The sequence below is a fragment of the Eumetopias jubatus genome, unplaced genomic scaffold (genome assembly GCF_037043125.1).
Source record: "Eumetopias jubatus isolate StellerSeaLion01/CBP00866 unplaced genomic scaffold, mEumJub1_p1.0 scaffold_16, whole genome shotgun sequence".
NCBI lineage: Eukaryota > Metazoa > Chordata > Mammalia > Carnivora > Otariidae > Eumetopias > Eumetopias jubatus.
In genome coordinates this window covers 13,410,553-13,428,084 of record NW_028274822.1, presented here as the reverse complement: position 1 = coordinate 13,428,084, position 17,532 = coordinate 13,410,553, and the positions used below count along the sequence as shown (strand labels likewise).

Sequence of the window (17,532 nt, the reverse complement as noted above, 5' to 3'; positions counted from 1 at the left end):
ACAATAGGAAACAAAGTAACAGCAAGAACATTCTGGAAGCTGAAAAACAGAATGGTGACCGATAACGAACTTAGCAGAGAGCTGAATGCTAAGCAAGGAGCAGAGAAACTGAAAAGCAGGACTGCACCACAGAACCCCCAAAGGCTCAAACAGCACCAAAAGCACCTCCGGGGGCAGGAGGCTAAGCATGGGCCTAAAAGACAGGCGTATCAGCTAAGTCTGTCTATCTATCTATCTATCTATCTATTTATTTATATTATTTCCTTTTTAGAGAGAGCATGCGGGTGTGCATGAGTGGAGCAGGGGAGGGGCAGAGGCAGAGGGAGAGAGAGAATTTCAAGCAGACTCCATACCCAGCGCAGAGCCCAACACAGGGCTCGATCTCAGAATCTTGACATCATGACCTGAGCTGACATCAAGAGTTGGATGCTTAACTGACTGAGCCACCCAGACGCTCCTAAAAGTCTGTTTAAAACCTAGTCAGACAGATCCACAACTATAATTCGAGATTTCAATACCCCTTTTTCAGTCACTGATTGAACAAGGGCACACAAAATCCGTCAGGACATAGAAGGCTTGAACAACATTTCAGCCAACTGGGCCTGACAGAACACTCTACCCAAAAGAGCAGAATACATGTTCTTTCCAGCACACATGGAACGGCCACAGGAGAGGCTGTATGTTGGGCCAAAAGCAAGTCTCAACAAATTTTAAAGGTTTCAAGTCATACAAAGTATGTCTGCTGGCCACAATGGAATTAAATCGGAAATCGATACAGAAATTATTTCTGAAAAATCTCCGAAATATTCAGAAACTAAGTAACACACTTTTAGATAATCCAAGAGTCAAAGCAGAAATGAAAAGAGCAATTATAAAATATCTCTAACTGAACTGAAGTGAAAACACAACATATCAGAATGGGTAGGCTGCTGCTTCAGCATCACTTAGCTGGAAACTCATGGCACAACCACCTGCATTTGAAGAGGAAGACTCTCACATCGATGACCTCAGCTTCCAGCAAGAAAACTACAAAAAGAAGAGCAAGTTAAAACAAAAGTAGGCAGAAAAAAGGAAATAATAAAAATAAGAGACGAAATCAATGAAATAGAAAACAGAAAAACAACAGGAAATTAATAAAACCGAAAACTGGTTCCTGAGACGATCCGTAAAAGTGATAAATCTCTAGTCCCCCTGGTCAGGAAAGATAAAGGACACAAACTCTCAATATCAAGAATGAGAGAGGGGCTATCACTACAAACCCTACAGACATTAAAGGGATGACTAAGAGCCTATGATGAATAACTCCGTGCCAGACATTAAAGGGATGACTAAGAGCCTATGATGAATAACTCCGTGCCAATCAGTTCAATGACTTAAACGAAATGGACAAATTTCTTGAAAGACACAAGCTACCAAAGGTCACTCAAAAAAGAAAGAGTAAGAAGATACAAATGTAGAGGTGCCTGGGGGGCTCAGTCTGTTAAGCGGCTGACTCTTGGTTTTGGCTCAGGTCTTGATCTCATGCATCATGAGATCAAGTCCCGCACTAGGCTCTGCGCTCAGTGGGAGTCTGCTTGGGTATTCTCTCTCTCTGCCCCTTCCCCCACCTCGTCCTCTCTCTCTCTCAAATAAATAAATAAAATCTTTTAAAAAAAAGATACAAATGTAGCCCTACATCTACTGAAGACATTGAATTAAAGTTAGAAAGCTTCCCACAAAGATAAGCTCAGCCTTCACTGGTAAATTCTAGCAAACATTTAAGGAAGTATCAATTCTACACAAATCCTTCCACAAAAGTGAAGAGGAGGGAATACTCCCCTACTTATGCTAAAAGGCTAGCATTACCTTTACACAAAAATCAGAAAATAACATTACAAGAAAAGAAAACTCCAACTAATGTCCCTCAAGAACACAGAAAGGATTAATAGCCAACTGGGGTCTAGCCCAGGAATGCAAGGCTGGTTTAACATTGGAAATTAATTAGTGTAATTCACCACATCAACTAAAAAAGAACTCTGGGATCATCCCAACAGATGCAGAAAAAGCACCTGACAAAATTCAACCTCCATTCCTTATAAAAACTCTCAGCAGGGGGGCCTGGGTGGCTTAGTTGGTTGAGTGTCCAATTCTTGATTTTGGCTCAGGTCATGATCTCAGGGTCGTGGGATCCAGCCTCCTGTTGGGCTCCACACTGGGCATGGAGCATACTTAAGATTCTCTCCCTTTCTCTCTGCCCCTCCCCACCCCCAACTTGTGCATGCTCTCTCTCAAAAAAGCCAAAAACAAACAAAAAACAAAAAATCTCTCAGCAAACTAGGAATAGAAGTTTCTCAACGTGATAAAGGGCATCCACCCAAACACAACAAAAGAGAACAGAACTACAGCAAACATCATACTTAATGGTTAAAAAAAAAAAAAAGTTTTCTCCCAAGATCAGGAACACTACAAGCATGTCTGCTCTCACCACTTCTATTCTGTACTAGATGTTCTCGCCAGTACAATAAAGGTACCCAGATGGGAACAGAAAAAAAGTAAAACTATTGCAGATGACATGATCTTGAAAATGTAGAAATTCCAGTGAGCACCAGAATTAATAATGGACTTTAGCAAGACGGCAAGATCAACACACAAAAATCAACTGAATTTCTCTACATTAGCAATGAACACTCAGAAACTGACATAAAAAATAGCATTTATACCAGCATCAAAAAATAGGAAATACAGAAAAATGAGGTGCAAGACCCATACACTGAAAACTACAAAACACTGCTGAGAGAAACGAAAGAAAATTTAAATAAATGGAGATATATCCCACATTCAAAGGTTAAAAGACTCGATATTGTCAAGATGTCAGCTCTCTGCATGTGGATCTATAGAGTCAATGTCACCCCAATCAAAAAGTGAAAATAATTATCACTACTAACTACAGGTAGATAAAGCTGGATACAGCTCCAAGAATCCAAAAGAAAAACCATTATACAGGAAAATTAAGAGAGGCGCACTGGCGTTCCCCAACACCACGTCCAGTTTCAGTGATTCCTGGGATGGCCCCACGGACTCTGCACCTTGTCGTACCCGTGACTCAGATTTATGGCAGTGAGAGGGCACAAAGCACAATCAGCAATGGCAAAAGGAACCTGGGGCAGAGCCCAGAGGAACCAGGAACGAGTTTCCAAGAGGCCTCTCCCCGGGGAGTCACGTGGTACGTGCTGAGGTTCCCCCAGCCATGAGCTGAAACCACACATTCAACCACCCTGTGCAGGGAAGCCTTGCGATGTGAACTCTGTGAGCCTCAGTGAAGTTCAAAGGAGACAAACAATCAAAACAAAACAAAACAATCAAATAAAAAAAAGAGAGAATTCACATTACATGGAAATGAACTCTTCTCTTCAGGAAACGCATCAAACCCCGCAGTGTGGGTTCCAGCAGGACTTCCGGACGATGAGCACATCCCAGGCCTTGACCAGAACACGGCAGGGGACCAAGACAGAGAAGGAGGAGAGCAGAGGGGCAAGTACTGGCTGGGAGGGGGACGCGCCCCTGGGTACAGTGGCCCGCTACCTGCGTGCAGGGCAGCCGGGAAGAGGCCCTGTCCCTGGGACAGAGACAACAGGCTTCGGGTTACCAGTCCTTTCTTTTCAGAAGTCTGGTTCTCGCTGGGGCGGGACCGCTTCCGGCAGCCGCTAACAGCCACTCAAGCTGTTCAGTGCTGTGCCCGTCTCCGTCCCCCGGCCCCTCACTCCGAGTTTACCCACAACTGCCCCCGCATCACCACCTCCTGCCCGACGCCCTCTGACACCTCCTACACAGCTCCCTGACACAGCAGGCAGGAAGACCCTCTGAACACCGAAACGCAGGTCACACTGCCGCCCGACTGCGCTCAAGCCCCTTCAGAGGTTTTGTACTAAAAGCCAAATTCCCCATGGTGGCCTTCGAGGCCCCAGGACTTCTGGCCCCTGCTCCGCTCCACATTGCTCCAGAAGCTGATCCCTTACCCCCCAGGCCTCCTAATCCTCCACCCGCCCTGCCCCATACAGGCCTCCTGGTCCATTCCTTGAGTTTGCCCTCCACATTCAGTCAGGGTGAGTCTGAGAAGTCCCCCTCTATTAGCCTCTCTCTCTCTCTCTCTCTCACATGCACACACACACACACACAGCACACACTCATTCACACACACACTCCCTCATGCTCACACCCTTCCACACACACTCATGTACACCTGACTCCGCGGGCCACCTCCGAAGTCTCACCTCACGGTGTCACGCCTAGACTGATACAACTATTTTCCCCACTGATCCTTAACTCAGCTGTTGAAATCATCTTCAACATCTCCCTCTGATAACTTACAGTCAAGTGTGCAGGCCAAGACAACCACCTTTTATGCCGAGTTGATAAAGGAGCCTTAAAACACCCGAGTCCCAGAGAAGGCGCCCCTCTGCTTACAGCTGCATCTGGATGCTCCCGACTGGACTTTAAATCAGAGTTTACAGCGCCCTCCCAGGCCGCCAGAAGCAGGGTGCCTTCACTACTCCTCTAGCACCCTCCTCCACAAAAGGGGGATGTAATCGACCTTCGCGGAGTAAAGCATGCAAAATCCACTATTACAACGAAGGCTAACGGAGCATGAAGGAAAAGAGAGTTGATGCCACGTCAACTAAAAAACGGTTTTGTACTTCAGAAGGATTGCAAATCTGATGTCCATTTATTTAGAGCTGACAGAAATTACTAAGAGACGCTCCCTGGCAAACCTGTTTAAAAATATAAAGCAAAATAGGATGCGTTACCTTTTTGTCTTGATTTCAGAACTCCAAAGAGTCTGCTCTTGAGCTTTTCTGGTTTACCACTGTTAAAAGCCCTGACAATTGAGATGAAAATCCAGCATCTCTTGGCTTACAGAGAGCTCTCTTGAAGAGAGGACCTCGGTGAATCGTCACCGTGATGCATGTCCCATTTTACAGCTGGGGAAACCAAGGTCCAGAGACTCGTCTAAGCTCTTAAGGTTGGATGGTCATGGTGCTGGAACCAAAACCTCGTCCAACCTTCCCCTAGCCTTATAAAGCTTCTATAAATCTGAATGTGTTTTATCTGTTTCATTAGCAAAGCCTTCCCCTGTGGCTTTGTTCTACGTGTAGTACACGAGTTGCCCAATGAGCAAAAAAGCAAATGGCTACTTACTTCGAAAGTACTAACTTCAAGATCTTCAAATTTTCCCGAAAGTGACATTCCTGCACAGTTCACAAGCATGTCTACTGGGCCCAGTTTCTCCTGTGCCTGGAAAAATTTATCAGAGCAGGCGTTAAGAAAAAGAAGAGAAGAATCAATTTTGTAGCAAATCAATGCCAATAAATAAAGTCTATACAACTATTAAGGCTACAGAGATGATTTATCAGTTCCAAGGCACACACCAAAATGGGAAGAGCCAACTGAAAGGCAAGCGAATTAATTCCAATTAGCCCAACCTCTTACTTGTTTTATGACATTCTCTACTTGGCTGTAGTCTTGAGATACGTCAACTGATATACAAAGCACCACCTGTTAGGAAGAGAAAAAAAAAATGATCAAAGCCACGCAGGTGTCTAAAAGTATTTTTTAAAGAATTTTTTTAATGTAAAGACAATTCTTGCCAAAAGCTAGGAAGTCTGTTTTTGTAGGCACAGATTGCATTGTTGGAAATCTGCTGACAGCGCAATTGTAGAGCCTAATTTTCTTGGCAGTTTTCACAGAAAACTCTCTTGTGCAAATGCAAAAACATGTCTTAAGAAATGTTGGTCAAAGTACACATTTTCAGGCATAAAATAAAAAAGTTCTGGGGGGTCTCATGTACAGCATGGTGACTACCAATAGGAATACTATATTGCATACTTGAAATCCACTAAGGGAGTAGATCTTAACTGTTCTCAACACACACACACAAAATAACTGTGTGAGGTGATGGGTGTATTAATCAACTTGAGGTGGTGAGCATTTCACGATGGAAATGTGGATCAAATCATCACACTGTGCCCCTTAAACACATTACAATTTTTGTCAGTTATACCTCAGTAAAGCTGGAAATGGAAAGGAAAAGAAATGTAAAAAGCCCCTCTTGGAACGCCTCTAATCCATAGTGACCGAGAGCAGGTCTGAGATCCCGTGCGGCCAGATGTTGGGGGAGGCCTGGACCACAAGGAGGCACGTGGAACTCTAGGAGCAGGGACATGCTCTGTGTCTGGATTTCAGGGCTGCTTTTACACGTGTACATATGTGTCAAAAGCCATCAAACTGTACTCTTTACATGGATGTGGTTTACCAGACATCAATTATAGCTCTGGGCGTTAAAAAGAATGCATAAATTACATAAGGAATAAATGAAGCATACATAAATTGTATCTCAAGTTGTTAACATCTTAGGTCGTTAAAAATAAAAACAATAAATCTAATAAATAAACTTAAAAAAATACTCCCCTTGGAGCAATCCTAGAGCTCTGACAGCCCTACCGGGACTCCGTAGTGTCAGGTGGAATAGAGAGATAAGCAAACAATACCTACTCACAAAAGCCACCTTAGCTTGAGTCCCTGCTCAGCGCCTGAGCCGGGTGGTCTTTCAAGGCCAAGGGTCGATCGGGGCCTGTGGGAGCTTGAGGTCCCCAACTCTGGACTGACCGGCCACTCACAGGGGTCAGCAAAGCAAGCCACAGAGCCCACCCGGCCCAAACCTGGCCACGCTCAGGGGTTCAGAGCACAGAGGTGGCAGGAAGAGCCCAGCCCGTGCTGGCCACGGGTAACAATTCCATTCAGTCTTTGGAAAGGAAGAAGGGAAGGAAGGGAAGAAGGAAGGAGGAGGGGGGGAAAAGCACATATTTCCGTGCTTACTTTGATAGAAATTTATAAAATAGCAGTTCAGAATACTAACGGGGACTAACAATGAGCTATTGTTTTAATTTCCTTTTTTGGATCATGTTTTCAAATCTAGAGCTTAGCCTCTGACATTGGAATGTTCTATGTGCCAAGGGCGGGGAGGGGTCGCAGAGAGAAGCAGAAAGGCATTTCTCGACTTCTCCATCTTTCCATGAGTTCTTCTGGGTGGAGACTGGCCGCCAAGCTAGGGGGCAGACAGAATGGGTGCGCACAGGAGGGCATGTCCACATCCACACACGCACCCGCATGTGGCTGCAAGTCGAAGGGGGTGCGGTGTGGTGGAAGGAGTGGGCGCAGGCTTGGCAGGCCTGGCTTCCAACGCTGCCCCTTCATTCACTAGCTGGGCAGAACCCGCTCCGGGAAGGGTGTCAGAAGTGAGTGAGGACAAAGGTCCCTTCCAGCTCTGAGAAGATACGATGTGGGGAATAAAGCCACGCCGTGAGAGGTGATTGCCTTAGAATCTGATGCGGCAGGCAGGAAGTCTTATTTGAGGCAGGAAGGAACCCTATCCGAATGATCTAAATTCCCAAGAAAAGGAAATGGCCCCCTTCACAAATGTAACCTGGAATATTCCAGAGGAGCAGCTCTTGGGTTTTATTCCTGTGACAGGGATTTTTATATGAGTCTTTTTATACAGTATTAGATCATTTACTATAAATAAAAGCTATCCCATAGACAAGTAAAATTAAAAAAAAAAAAAAGGGTTCACAAATCACCAGGAAAAAAGTGTCCACGGGGCACTGCTTGTGCTAAGCTGTGCAGCAAACCCCTTCTGTGCCGGCAGAAGGAGCGAGCTCCGTCTCTGGCCCAGGCCAGCCCTGCCTATCTTCCATTCCCCGATGCAGATGGCAGGAACTTGCCGCATGACCTACAGCCTTCTGACGGCAGAGGTGGGGGCAGAAGTCACAGTGAAGAAGTCCAGGGCACAGAGATGGTGCTGACAGCAGGCCTGGCCTTCAGCCAGGAGCATGCGAGCTCCGTGGTTTTACATGATACTTCTTTCTCTGTCAGAACTTACACGAATATGAAAAAAAAATGGGGAGATTTGCCAAGCTGGCAGCTTTCCAATGTTCACGGCTTCAGAGAAGGGGGCACAGAAGCCAGGGTACTGGAGAAAACCTCACATGTGTACACAAGGAGACATGGACGAGGACCTCTACCCGCGCACAGAGCGCCAAAGCAGAGGACCCGCCGACAGCCCATGCACGGGGAAAGGACTGCATACACTGTGGGCACCTGAGACTCTGCCACAGCAGTTACAAAAACTCAGGCCGATTTATTTTTCTTGACATGGAAAGATCTCTAACATATTTTGGAGGGGAAAAAGAGGCAATTAAAACTACAGTGAGGGGAACCTGGGTGGCTCAGTCGGTTAGGCGTCTGACTCTTGCTTTCAGCTCAGGATCCTGGGGTGGTGGGATGGAGCCCTGCACTGGGCTCCACGCTCGCTTGGCATGGAGTCTCCTTGAGATTCTTTCCCTTACCCTCCCCCACCACTCCTCCCCCCGTGCTCGGGCACTCTCTTTCTCAAATAAATAAATAAATAAAATCTTTTTAAAAAATAATTAGGGGCGCCTGGGTGGCTCAGTCGTTAAGCGTCTGCCTTCAGCTCGGGTCATGATCCCAGGGTCCTGGGATTGAGCCCCACATCGGGCTCCCTGCTCAGCAGGAAGCCTGCTTCTCCCTCTCCACTCCCCCTGCTTGTGTTCCTATTTCTCTCTCTGTCAAATAAATAAATAAAATCTTTAAAAAAAAAGTTAAGTTCAAGAACTGAACTGCCTCGTTTAAAAAAAAATTAAAAAATTAAAAGAGAAATTACAGTGAAATATCATTTAAAACCCATCCGAAAAGCAAAAATTAGAAAGCCTGCCAATACCAAGTATTGGCAAGGATGTGGGGCAGTGAGAGGCACCGAGCACTACTGGTGGGCATGTACCCATTCTGGCGTAGCTGAAGATGCGTGTGTGCTGAAACTATACCTCCACACTTCCATTTTCAGACACGTGCGCGCAGAGACATGCGGAAAAACTTTAGTAACAGCAAAAAATAAAATTAACCAAAAAACTGGAAACAAAATTTCCACCAACAGTAGGACTGATGAACAAGAGGTCTTCTATATATATCCAGGAAAATGCTATCCAGCAGTAGAAAAATGAATAAACTATGACTTTACGCAGCAACACAGAGGAATCTCAAAAACAGCATCCAGTGAAGAGATCAAGTTGCACAAAAATACCTAAAGAATGATGTCCTACAAATCTAGAGAGACAGAAAGTAGATTAGTGATTGCCTGGGGCTGTGGGGGTTGGGAGGAAGTGGGGAGTGACAAGCTCCAGACTTTCTTTACAGGATGACGGAAAGGTTCTAAAACCGATTCTGGTGCTGGTTGAGCAACTCTGTGGCTAAGCCAAACGCCACTGAGCTGTACACTTCAAATCGGTGAGTTGAATGGTATGTGAAGTATGCCTCGAGAAGGCTGACAAAAAAAATAAGAATGATGCCATAAAGTTCAAAGAGAAGCAGAAATAAACAGTATATTATTTAGGGTCATATGCACCATCTAGTCAAATTATAAAGAAAAGCAAAGGACGAATCAACATGAAAATCAGGTTGAGGGTTGCCTCTAGGAATGAGACCGGAGGATATGGGCAGCTGATATGGGCTCCCAGGGGGGCTTCAGGGGCCCTAGTAAATCTCATTTCTTAAGCTCAGTGATGAGTGTCATAGTAACTTGTTATTATGTTTTATACTGAAATATACATATATGTATACACACACCGTTTTATTCATCCAAAATGCCATAACCCCCCCAAAAAATGTAGTACCCCTTTCCCCTTAAGTGTTTGTATGAAGTTACCTTAAATAAATAACTGAAATAAAATCATCTTCTAGAAAAACATTATTTGATCATTGGTAGGTGGAAGTCAAAGTCTGTACATTTTTGGCAATAACCTGAACTCACAGACAATTTAAATGATTTCGCCTTTTTAAAAAAACAGTCTAATACGTATTTTAATCAGGAAAACCTACAGGTTTTACATGAACTATTCACAGTTGAAATAACCCTTTACTTCCCTTTACACAGCTGTGCTGATTAGTACAGAAAATGTATCATGAAGACTGATCATACCTGTTTATCATTAATAGAGTGTTTTTCAATTTCTTTCTTTGCCTGCAGCAGCTTGTCCTGAAAGCAACGGAGAACAATTAGTTCTGGTGATTGTCTTTTGTCTGCTTGCTTGTTTAAATGGGGGCAAGAAAGCAATTACTTGTGTAAGTATTTATTAAAGTCTAGAAAACACGCAAGACCGCACCTATATTGCATCATTATGGGCCACAGTCTATGAAAGAAAGAAGCTGTGAAGTTATGCTCAGCTATGATTAAGTGATAGCAAGGGTTTTCTGAAAGGTAACGGAAAAATAAATGAACTGCAAAATCCCAATTAGCAGTACTCATTGCTGATGGGCACCATCTCACTGCTAATAAATGTTTTGATCTGACATTATTTAGTTGTGACATAAAACAAGAACCACCACATTGCCGTGCAATGCTTCCCAAACTTCAGGGTTCGTGTGATTCCACGTCAAGAGTGCTTTCCTAAGAGCTGTCCAATATTTTCCTCCTCTCCCATAAAAGCAAATATAGTAAAAATCACCTTTTAGATAGATTGAGAAAACCTAATCCTGGCTACTTTCGAGAATAATCTCGAGACAAGCAAAGCCACCCTGTAACTGAGAGATTCTTCCAAGGTCTCAATTTTGTTTGCTTGACTCATTTTTCAAGAAGAGAGATATATCAGTTTACAGTTCTTAATTTGTTCTAAAAGTTGTAATTTAAAAACATCAGGACAGCTAGGGAAGAACAAAAAAGGAAAGGAATCTTTCGGAAAGACACGTGGGTGTTCTGAACGTGGATGTGTCTATAATAAAATAATATTCTATTAATAAAGACACACACAACTTGCCTTTGTCAAAATTGGAATAAACAATTATATTAGAAAATAAAGAATTTCTGGAAGCCAGAAGGCTCGTCTGCTCATTCACGTCTAGCAATGCAAGGACCCACAGAAAGAGCTTCTGAGCACCTGAAACTTGGGACCACCCCTGGTTCCTTTTCATCTATCTTGTATCAAATATCAGCACTGTTTAAATTTCACATAATGCCATTTTATTAAAGTTATGTTTTCTGGATGCCTGGGTGGCTCAGTCACTTAAGTGTCTGCCTTTGGCTCAGGTCATGATCCCAAGGTCAGGGGATTGAGTCCCGTATCGGACTCCCTGCTCGGCAGGGAGTCTACTTCTCCCTCCGCCCCTCTGCCCCACTTGTGCTCTCTCCCGCACAAAAATAAATAAATAAAATCTTTAATCAAACAAAATAAAGTGACGTTTTCCTTCCCGTCAAGTGGCTTTGATGCCAAAGCGAATTCATTGTTAGAGATGTCAGGACACAAATGAGAGGAGGTAGCAATTCTGCCTTTCTTGATTTTAAGAAATCATGAACATCAAAGCCTAATTCTGTACCAATATTTAAACATTTCCCCCCAAGGCCCTCCCTGGCAGCTGTGCACCCCCACCTGAGTGGTTGGTCACGCCACTGTTACCCTCCTTTGACACATGTGAATCCAAAGTCCCCAAGCAATGATGCCACGCTGGTGTCCGCATCCTTCCATCAACCCTCCCCTCGTGTCTTCATTCCACAACTCTTGTTGTGTTTTGAGCACCTGCTGGGAGTCAAGCATGATGCCAGGCATGGAACAGTGGCAGGTGGCCCATAACACAGGCATGGCGGCTTCCCCCCCCCCCCACCACCCCACCTCCCTGGAGCCAGAGGACTCCATAACTGTTCGTGTGAATCCAGCGTCATTGCTTTGGCTGTGGAAACAACTTTGTCAAGAATAACAGACCCTGCGGGGGGAAAAAAAAAGAAAAGAAAAACAGACCTTGTGTTGACTTGACACAGAAAAACACTGTTTTGCTATAGTGCTGGGGAGAAGCAAGATTCCCCTGTGGAGTCTGGGTTTCATTAGAGATGTACATCATCTCGATAATAAGCAAATTACAGAGAGACACCCGCACGTCTTTCAGGGCTCGGCTATCAGCTCGGCCATCAGCTCTGCCTTCTGCCGGCAGGTGGACGCCCTCCCTGGCTCCCTGCGGCCTCTCCCATCTCCACGGGCAGTGCCTCTGATGTTGCCTAACAGTTGTTGAAACCAAATAAATATTTGTGGAACTGGCCTGACTTCAACCAAGAAGTCTTTGCCCCGAATATGAGAAATAACCAGTGGTTCAAAAATCACACCTGGAACCTGAGATACGAGCCATTTCTCACACAGGTTCCTGAATCCCAGGACATGCGCACCGCCTCTCTGGCTAATCCAAAGCCGAGTAAGTACATAACAACACACCCAGAAGACTTACCTCATTTCGTGCCACCAGAGTTATAAACGCTCCTTGTTTATAGCACTCGATAGCAATACACTTTCCAATGCCACTGGAGCCTCCCGTAACCTAAAAGCAAAAATAAAATCTTCTTAGCTCTTGAAATTGCCCTGCTGCGGGAAGTTTATTTAAAACAACTACGATGAGCTCTAAAACCCAATCTACAAGAATCAGATTTTTAGCTCTTGTAGTTTCTTCGTCCCAGACTTAATGAAGGAAGTGCAGGCAGGAAAGATGTTACTGTCAGCGGGTCCTGCTGCCGATTGTTTTCGGTACTGAACTATATAAACTGCACACCTATATTTTTCTGCATTCACTGGAAGGAAAGTGCCCTATAAATTGAGCTAATAAATAATACATTAGTCTACCTCTGGTTCCAAATTCAAATGAACTTATTTCCTTACTGCCTATCTCTTACATGACTCTCTGCACAAGAGATGCAAAGAAGAGCTACCTGCATAGATCTAATATTTTACATGACAGATCCAATATTTTACATGTATTATAAAAGAAATACATGATCACATGGAAATATTAAAAGGCGCAGTTTTCCTTCTTGTACTCTTCTGCCCCTCACAATCAAGCTCAGCCCTACTGGCTGTCTTTGAGGTCCACGCTCCCTCCAAACACAGGGACTTTGCACATTCTATTTCCCTGCCAGCAATGCTCTTCCCCGCTCTTTTCATCCAGCTGGCACCCATTCACCCATTAAATCTCAGCTCAGGGGCACCTGGGTGGCTAGGTCAGTTGAGCACCTGACTCGGTTTCAGCTTAGGTCATGATCTCATGGGTTGCGGGATCCAGCCCTGCTTTGCGAGGCTCCGTGCTCAGCGGGGAGTCTGCTTTGAGATTCTCTCCTTCTGCCTGTCCCCGCCCCCCAAATAAATAAATCTTAAAAAAATAAATAAATCTCAGCTCAAACATCACTTCCTCAGGAAAACCTTCACTGACTGCCCCTTCCCTAACCTCAACCCACTTTTCAGCACCGCATCCTTTTTCCTTTACTTTATGGCACTCACATACTCAAACAGCCATGCATTTATTTGTGTGATTACTGGATTCACGACCATCTCTCCTATCACTGCCTCACACATGCCATAAAAATACCAACTCCATTTCTGCTCCCACAACATTCCCAACACTTAGCACAATGCCTGCATATAGGAAGGACTCAACAGATACTTAACTTCGTAAGGCAATATTATCTTTCCAGTCATTTTTCCTATGCAAATTATATAATATGGGGCAAGAGAGTGGGGGCCCAGGGTTAGCAGGTGAAGGAAGTGGGGAAATATCAGAGAGGCATCTGACCTTACACGGTATCATATCCTACTTTAAAAATATATATATCTGGACACCTGGGTGGCTCAGTTGGTTGGGTGTCTGCCTTCAGCTCAGGTCATGATCCCAGGGGCCTGGGATCAAGTCCCACATTGGGCTCCTTGCTCAGTGGGGAGCTTGCTTCTCCCTCTGCCTGCCACTCCCCCTGCTTGTGTGCTCTCTCTCTGACAAATAAATAAATAAAATCTTTAAAAAAAAATAGAATAGAATAAAAAATACATATCAAAATATGTCAAAAAACTAAAAGGCTTCACTATATTACATTAAGGAGCTGTATTAAAACCTAGTTGACAATGTCCCTGTAACAGACATTAGGATTATTTCAACTATTTTACTGTTGGATATAAATCATGCTGTAGTGAACATCCTTGACCCCATCTCAATGATTTTAAAATTATCATGAAGCCACTCCTATACAATGTACCAATCTCCATGGATGCTTAGGCTCCCCTACTTTTCTTTAGCCCCAAGTCCTCACCATTGAAGAGACTTCCTTGGCAGATAATTAACCAATTATCTCCAGAAGGTTACTGTAAAAATCTACCTGCTGCCCCAGCTAACAGATGCCTCTGAGGAGCTCTTTGCTGCTGAGATATTCCACGGGCGGCCTTGGCTTTTTAATTCTCACCAGACATTCCAATTCCATAGTAATTAACAGGCCCCTGGCCATGACATGATGGTGTTGCTACTGCCTCGATGTCCCTTCACCCAACATCCCCTGCATACCTACCTATCCAAATCCTATCTCGCCTGCAGAGGCCAGCTCGAACGTCCCCTCCTGCTCCAGGAAGCTTTCCTGACTCTGTTACTCACTCCTGTCCTTTGCCTATCACCTTCCACTCTGTGTACACGCCTTTGCTCCCTGACCAGACTGCAAGCTCCTGGAGGACGAGCACCAAGTCCAATTTATCTCCCCCACTCTGAGCACAGAACCTGGCATAAGCAGTTGCTAAGTAAGTACTCAGCCTACATTAATTTGCAGGAATGGTGCATGGTACCATTTCTCCGAAAAATACAATTCCAAAAAAAAAATTGGAAGTAAAGTCTCCCTATTTGTTATCCGATAAGTTAATGGAAGTTGAAGTTACGAGGTTACTGAGAAAATGTACAAGTATTATTGCTGTGATTGCTGTCCTTTTTCTAGACTGTGATAGGTCACCTAGCACAGCCAAGAGACTGCCCAACCTGATCATCACTTCTAAGTTTATTCCGTAAGAGCAAGGGTAAGACTTCAATCTTTCGGTTCTAGCTCGTGAGAAACTAATCTTCTAAGGAAGCTAATGCTTAGAAGGTATCTAAGAATATACATCAGCCAAGTCTAGGCTGTGTTATTCTGAATGGTAGAACACCATGGAAGAGATGGCTGAGAAAGTGGGAAATGAGAATGGAGTCGCCTGACAATTGGTAAACTGGGCCCAGATGTGGGACACTAAAGATAACCTAATTTCCTTTCCTTATCACTGCGTCTTAATGATTCAATGCAAAATATTATTTAAATGTTACTATCTCTTTCATCACATCATACACCTCTTATTGAGGGCAAGAGACAGGGCAGTTTGTGGCAAGAACTGCTCCCAGCCATCTCCAAAAAGGAAGGACCTGATTTTCCAGTTCTCCCCAAGTCGACTAAACAGATTTTTAAAGCTAAGTACATATCCTGTAAAACTTGTGCTGCTTTATCACTGTCATTAGGGAGATAACACTAGTGTATGCGAACTGTTCTAAATAGAAAGCAATAAATAATTGTGACCTAAGTCTGTTCATGCTTTCACAAAAGCAGACATTCTCAATGTTAGCTCCCTCTCCTACCACCACCTGGTCCGGTCCTAACAAATCTCAAGAAAAACAATGGTGCTTTCCCTCGTCTTGTGACATTAAAAAAGAAGACAGATGGTGACATCATGTAAATTATTCATGTCATCCTCACATTATTTATAGTGGCATATTAAAATGGGATGGTGAAAATAAGAAATTTTCTTAGTTTACCCCAACAGACTTATTATCTTACTGGTGGCCTGCGGCACAATGAAGCTGGAAGGACTGGAGTCAAGGTTAAGTGAAACTCCCTTATAAAATACCCAATCGAAATGCTCATTCCTGCTTTTGGCTTTACGTTTCCTTCCAAGTTACGCTTTGCAAACGTAACTTCTGCAAGATTCCAACTTTTAAAGCCATGCTTCTGAGGCACAAGTTCTCTTGGAGACGTGACACTTTCAGAATTTGGCCTCATTGTAAAGTTTGGCTTCTCTCGCTCTCTTCTGAAATGAATTTACACTAACCTCATCTACCTTGCACATCAGGAATTGCAGGAGTTGGAGACATACTAATATTTTTACAAAGGGCAAGGTAAAGAAAAATACATTTTCTCATTCGCAAATGCTTGTCCAGATTTAAAGCCCACTAAAATAAACGAGCAGCCCAGCCCAGACAGCTCGGTGGGGAGGTTCCATCTCAGCTGAGACACGCATATGTCACCTCTGGCAGGATTTGTGCTGCCAGCTTGGTAGCCAACTCTCCTTATTCAATAACCTCCCACCTCAGTGTGCCTCGGGGTTGTGAGATCCAAATAAGAAAACCGATGAGAAAGCCACAGCAAGTGGCGAAGTGCTGGGCGCAGGTGAGGAGGCATTCTCTCTCAGTGGAAGGAAGGTGCCGCCACCTGCAGAAAAGGGACACTGGCTTCCGGTAAGAAACGCACCAAACCCATCCGCACCTCCTTCATCCCTGATACACTAGCAGGTCGCTGAGTTCGTCCATCTGCCCCTGAAATGATGGCAGAGCTCGGCACTGAAACAGCAATCAGCCGACCCTGGGCTGAGCTCCGACAGACCAGCAGCGTAGACCGGACAGAAGCGTCCCCGACACCGCTCAGCCCAGGACCGCCAGCCCCCTGGGTTCGGGGCGGTTCCCCCTCCCCGCCCACCGCCCACCGCCCACCGCCCACCGCCCCAGGTGAGTCACTTCCTGGATTCCTCTGGCAACTGCTTTCTGTCACTCGCACAGGCCGTCGTCCCTTTCCGAGCTGCCTCGGGGGGTCCCGGCGGCTGGGACCCCTTCTCTGCCGCTCGCCTCCCCGCGACCCGGCCGGAACCGTGCGCCTCGCCTTGCGCAGCCACCGACCGCGGTGTCCTTGGCAAACTTTCTCAGCCTCTCCGTTCCTCAGTTGACTCATCGGAAAACCGAGCGCAAAAATATCCACATCCCACGGATGCCCCGGGGATTAACGAGCGCCTCCCGAGGCACCGGGCACCCCGGGACCCCGCTCTCCGACCCCGCGGAGGGCCAGCTGCGGCGGAGGGCGGGTCCCCGCAGCCCCCCGCAGGGACGGGGCCGGGCCGCGCGGCGGCAGGTGGCCCTCGACGGAGAAAGGGACGCCGGCGGCTGGGCCTCGGTCGCGGGCCGGCGCGCCAGGGGGCGGGCTCGGGGCGGCCGAGCGGGCCGGGCGGCGGCGGCGGCGGCGGCGGCACAGCAACAGGAGGCCACTCACCACCACATGCGCCCCGGGCAGGGCGAGGGGCTTGGGGCTGATGAGCGGTGACACCATGTAGAGCAGCAGCACGAACGCCACGAGGAAGGCGGCCGCCAGCAGCAGCATCGCTCGGCGGGGCCGGGCCGGGCCGGGCCGGGCGGGCGGGCGCGCGGGGCTCGGCGGCGCGGCGATCACGCGCGGCCGCGCGCAGCAGGAGCCGCTGTTTGGGTTCGCGGCCGGCGCGGGGCGGGGCGGCGGCCGGAGGGGAAGAGGCGGAGCCGGCCGAGGGCGCGACCGCGGCGGGGCGGTGCTTCCCGGAGGCGGGGGCCTGGGGACCTGGGGGCCGGGGGCTGGGAGCCGGGGGCCTGTGCCCGAGCTCCGGGACG

At 46.2% G+C, this 17,532-nt stretch overlaps 1 protein-coding gene across 2 annotated transcripts in view; it reads right to left on the bottom strand.

Moving 5' to 3' along the window:
- The window catches only part of KDSR (3-ketodihydrosphingosine reductase), a 38,937-nt gene extending 21,632 nt beyond the window's left edge, over nt 1-17,305 (bottom strand). Inside the window, exons 1-5 of one of the 2 annotated variants that reach the window (XM_028102961.2) lie at nt 17,165-17,305; nt 12,316-12,405; nt 10,028-10,084; nt 5,467-5,532; nt 5,176-5,271 (exon numbers count right to left, since the gene is read on the bottom strand). In XM_028102961.2, the coding sequence (XP_027958762.1) occupies nt 5,176-5,271; nt 5,467-5,532; nt 10,028-10,084; nt 12,316-12,405; nt 17,165-17,272 (417 nt within the window). In that variant the 5' untranslated portion in view covers nt 17,273-17,305. Of the gene's footprint in view, nt 1-5,175; nt 5,272-5,466; nt 5,533-10,027; nt 10,085-12,315; nt 12,406-16,213; nt 16,576-17,164 lie in introns of those variants that run through there. The other variant, XM_028102962.2, reaches the window with a different exon arrangement.
- Nucleotides 17,306-17,532: the final 227 nt, after the last annotated feature.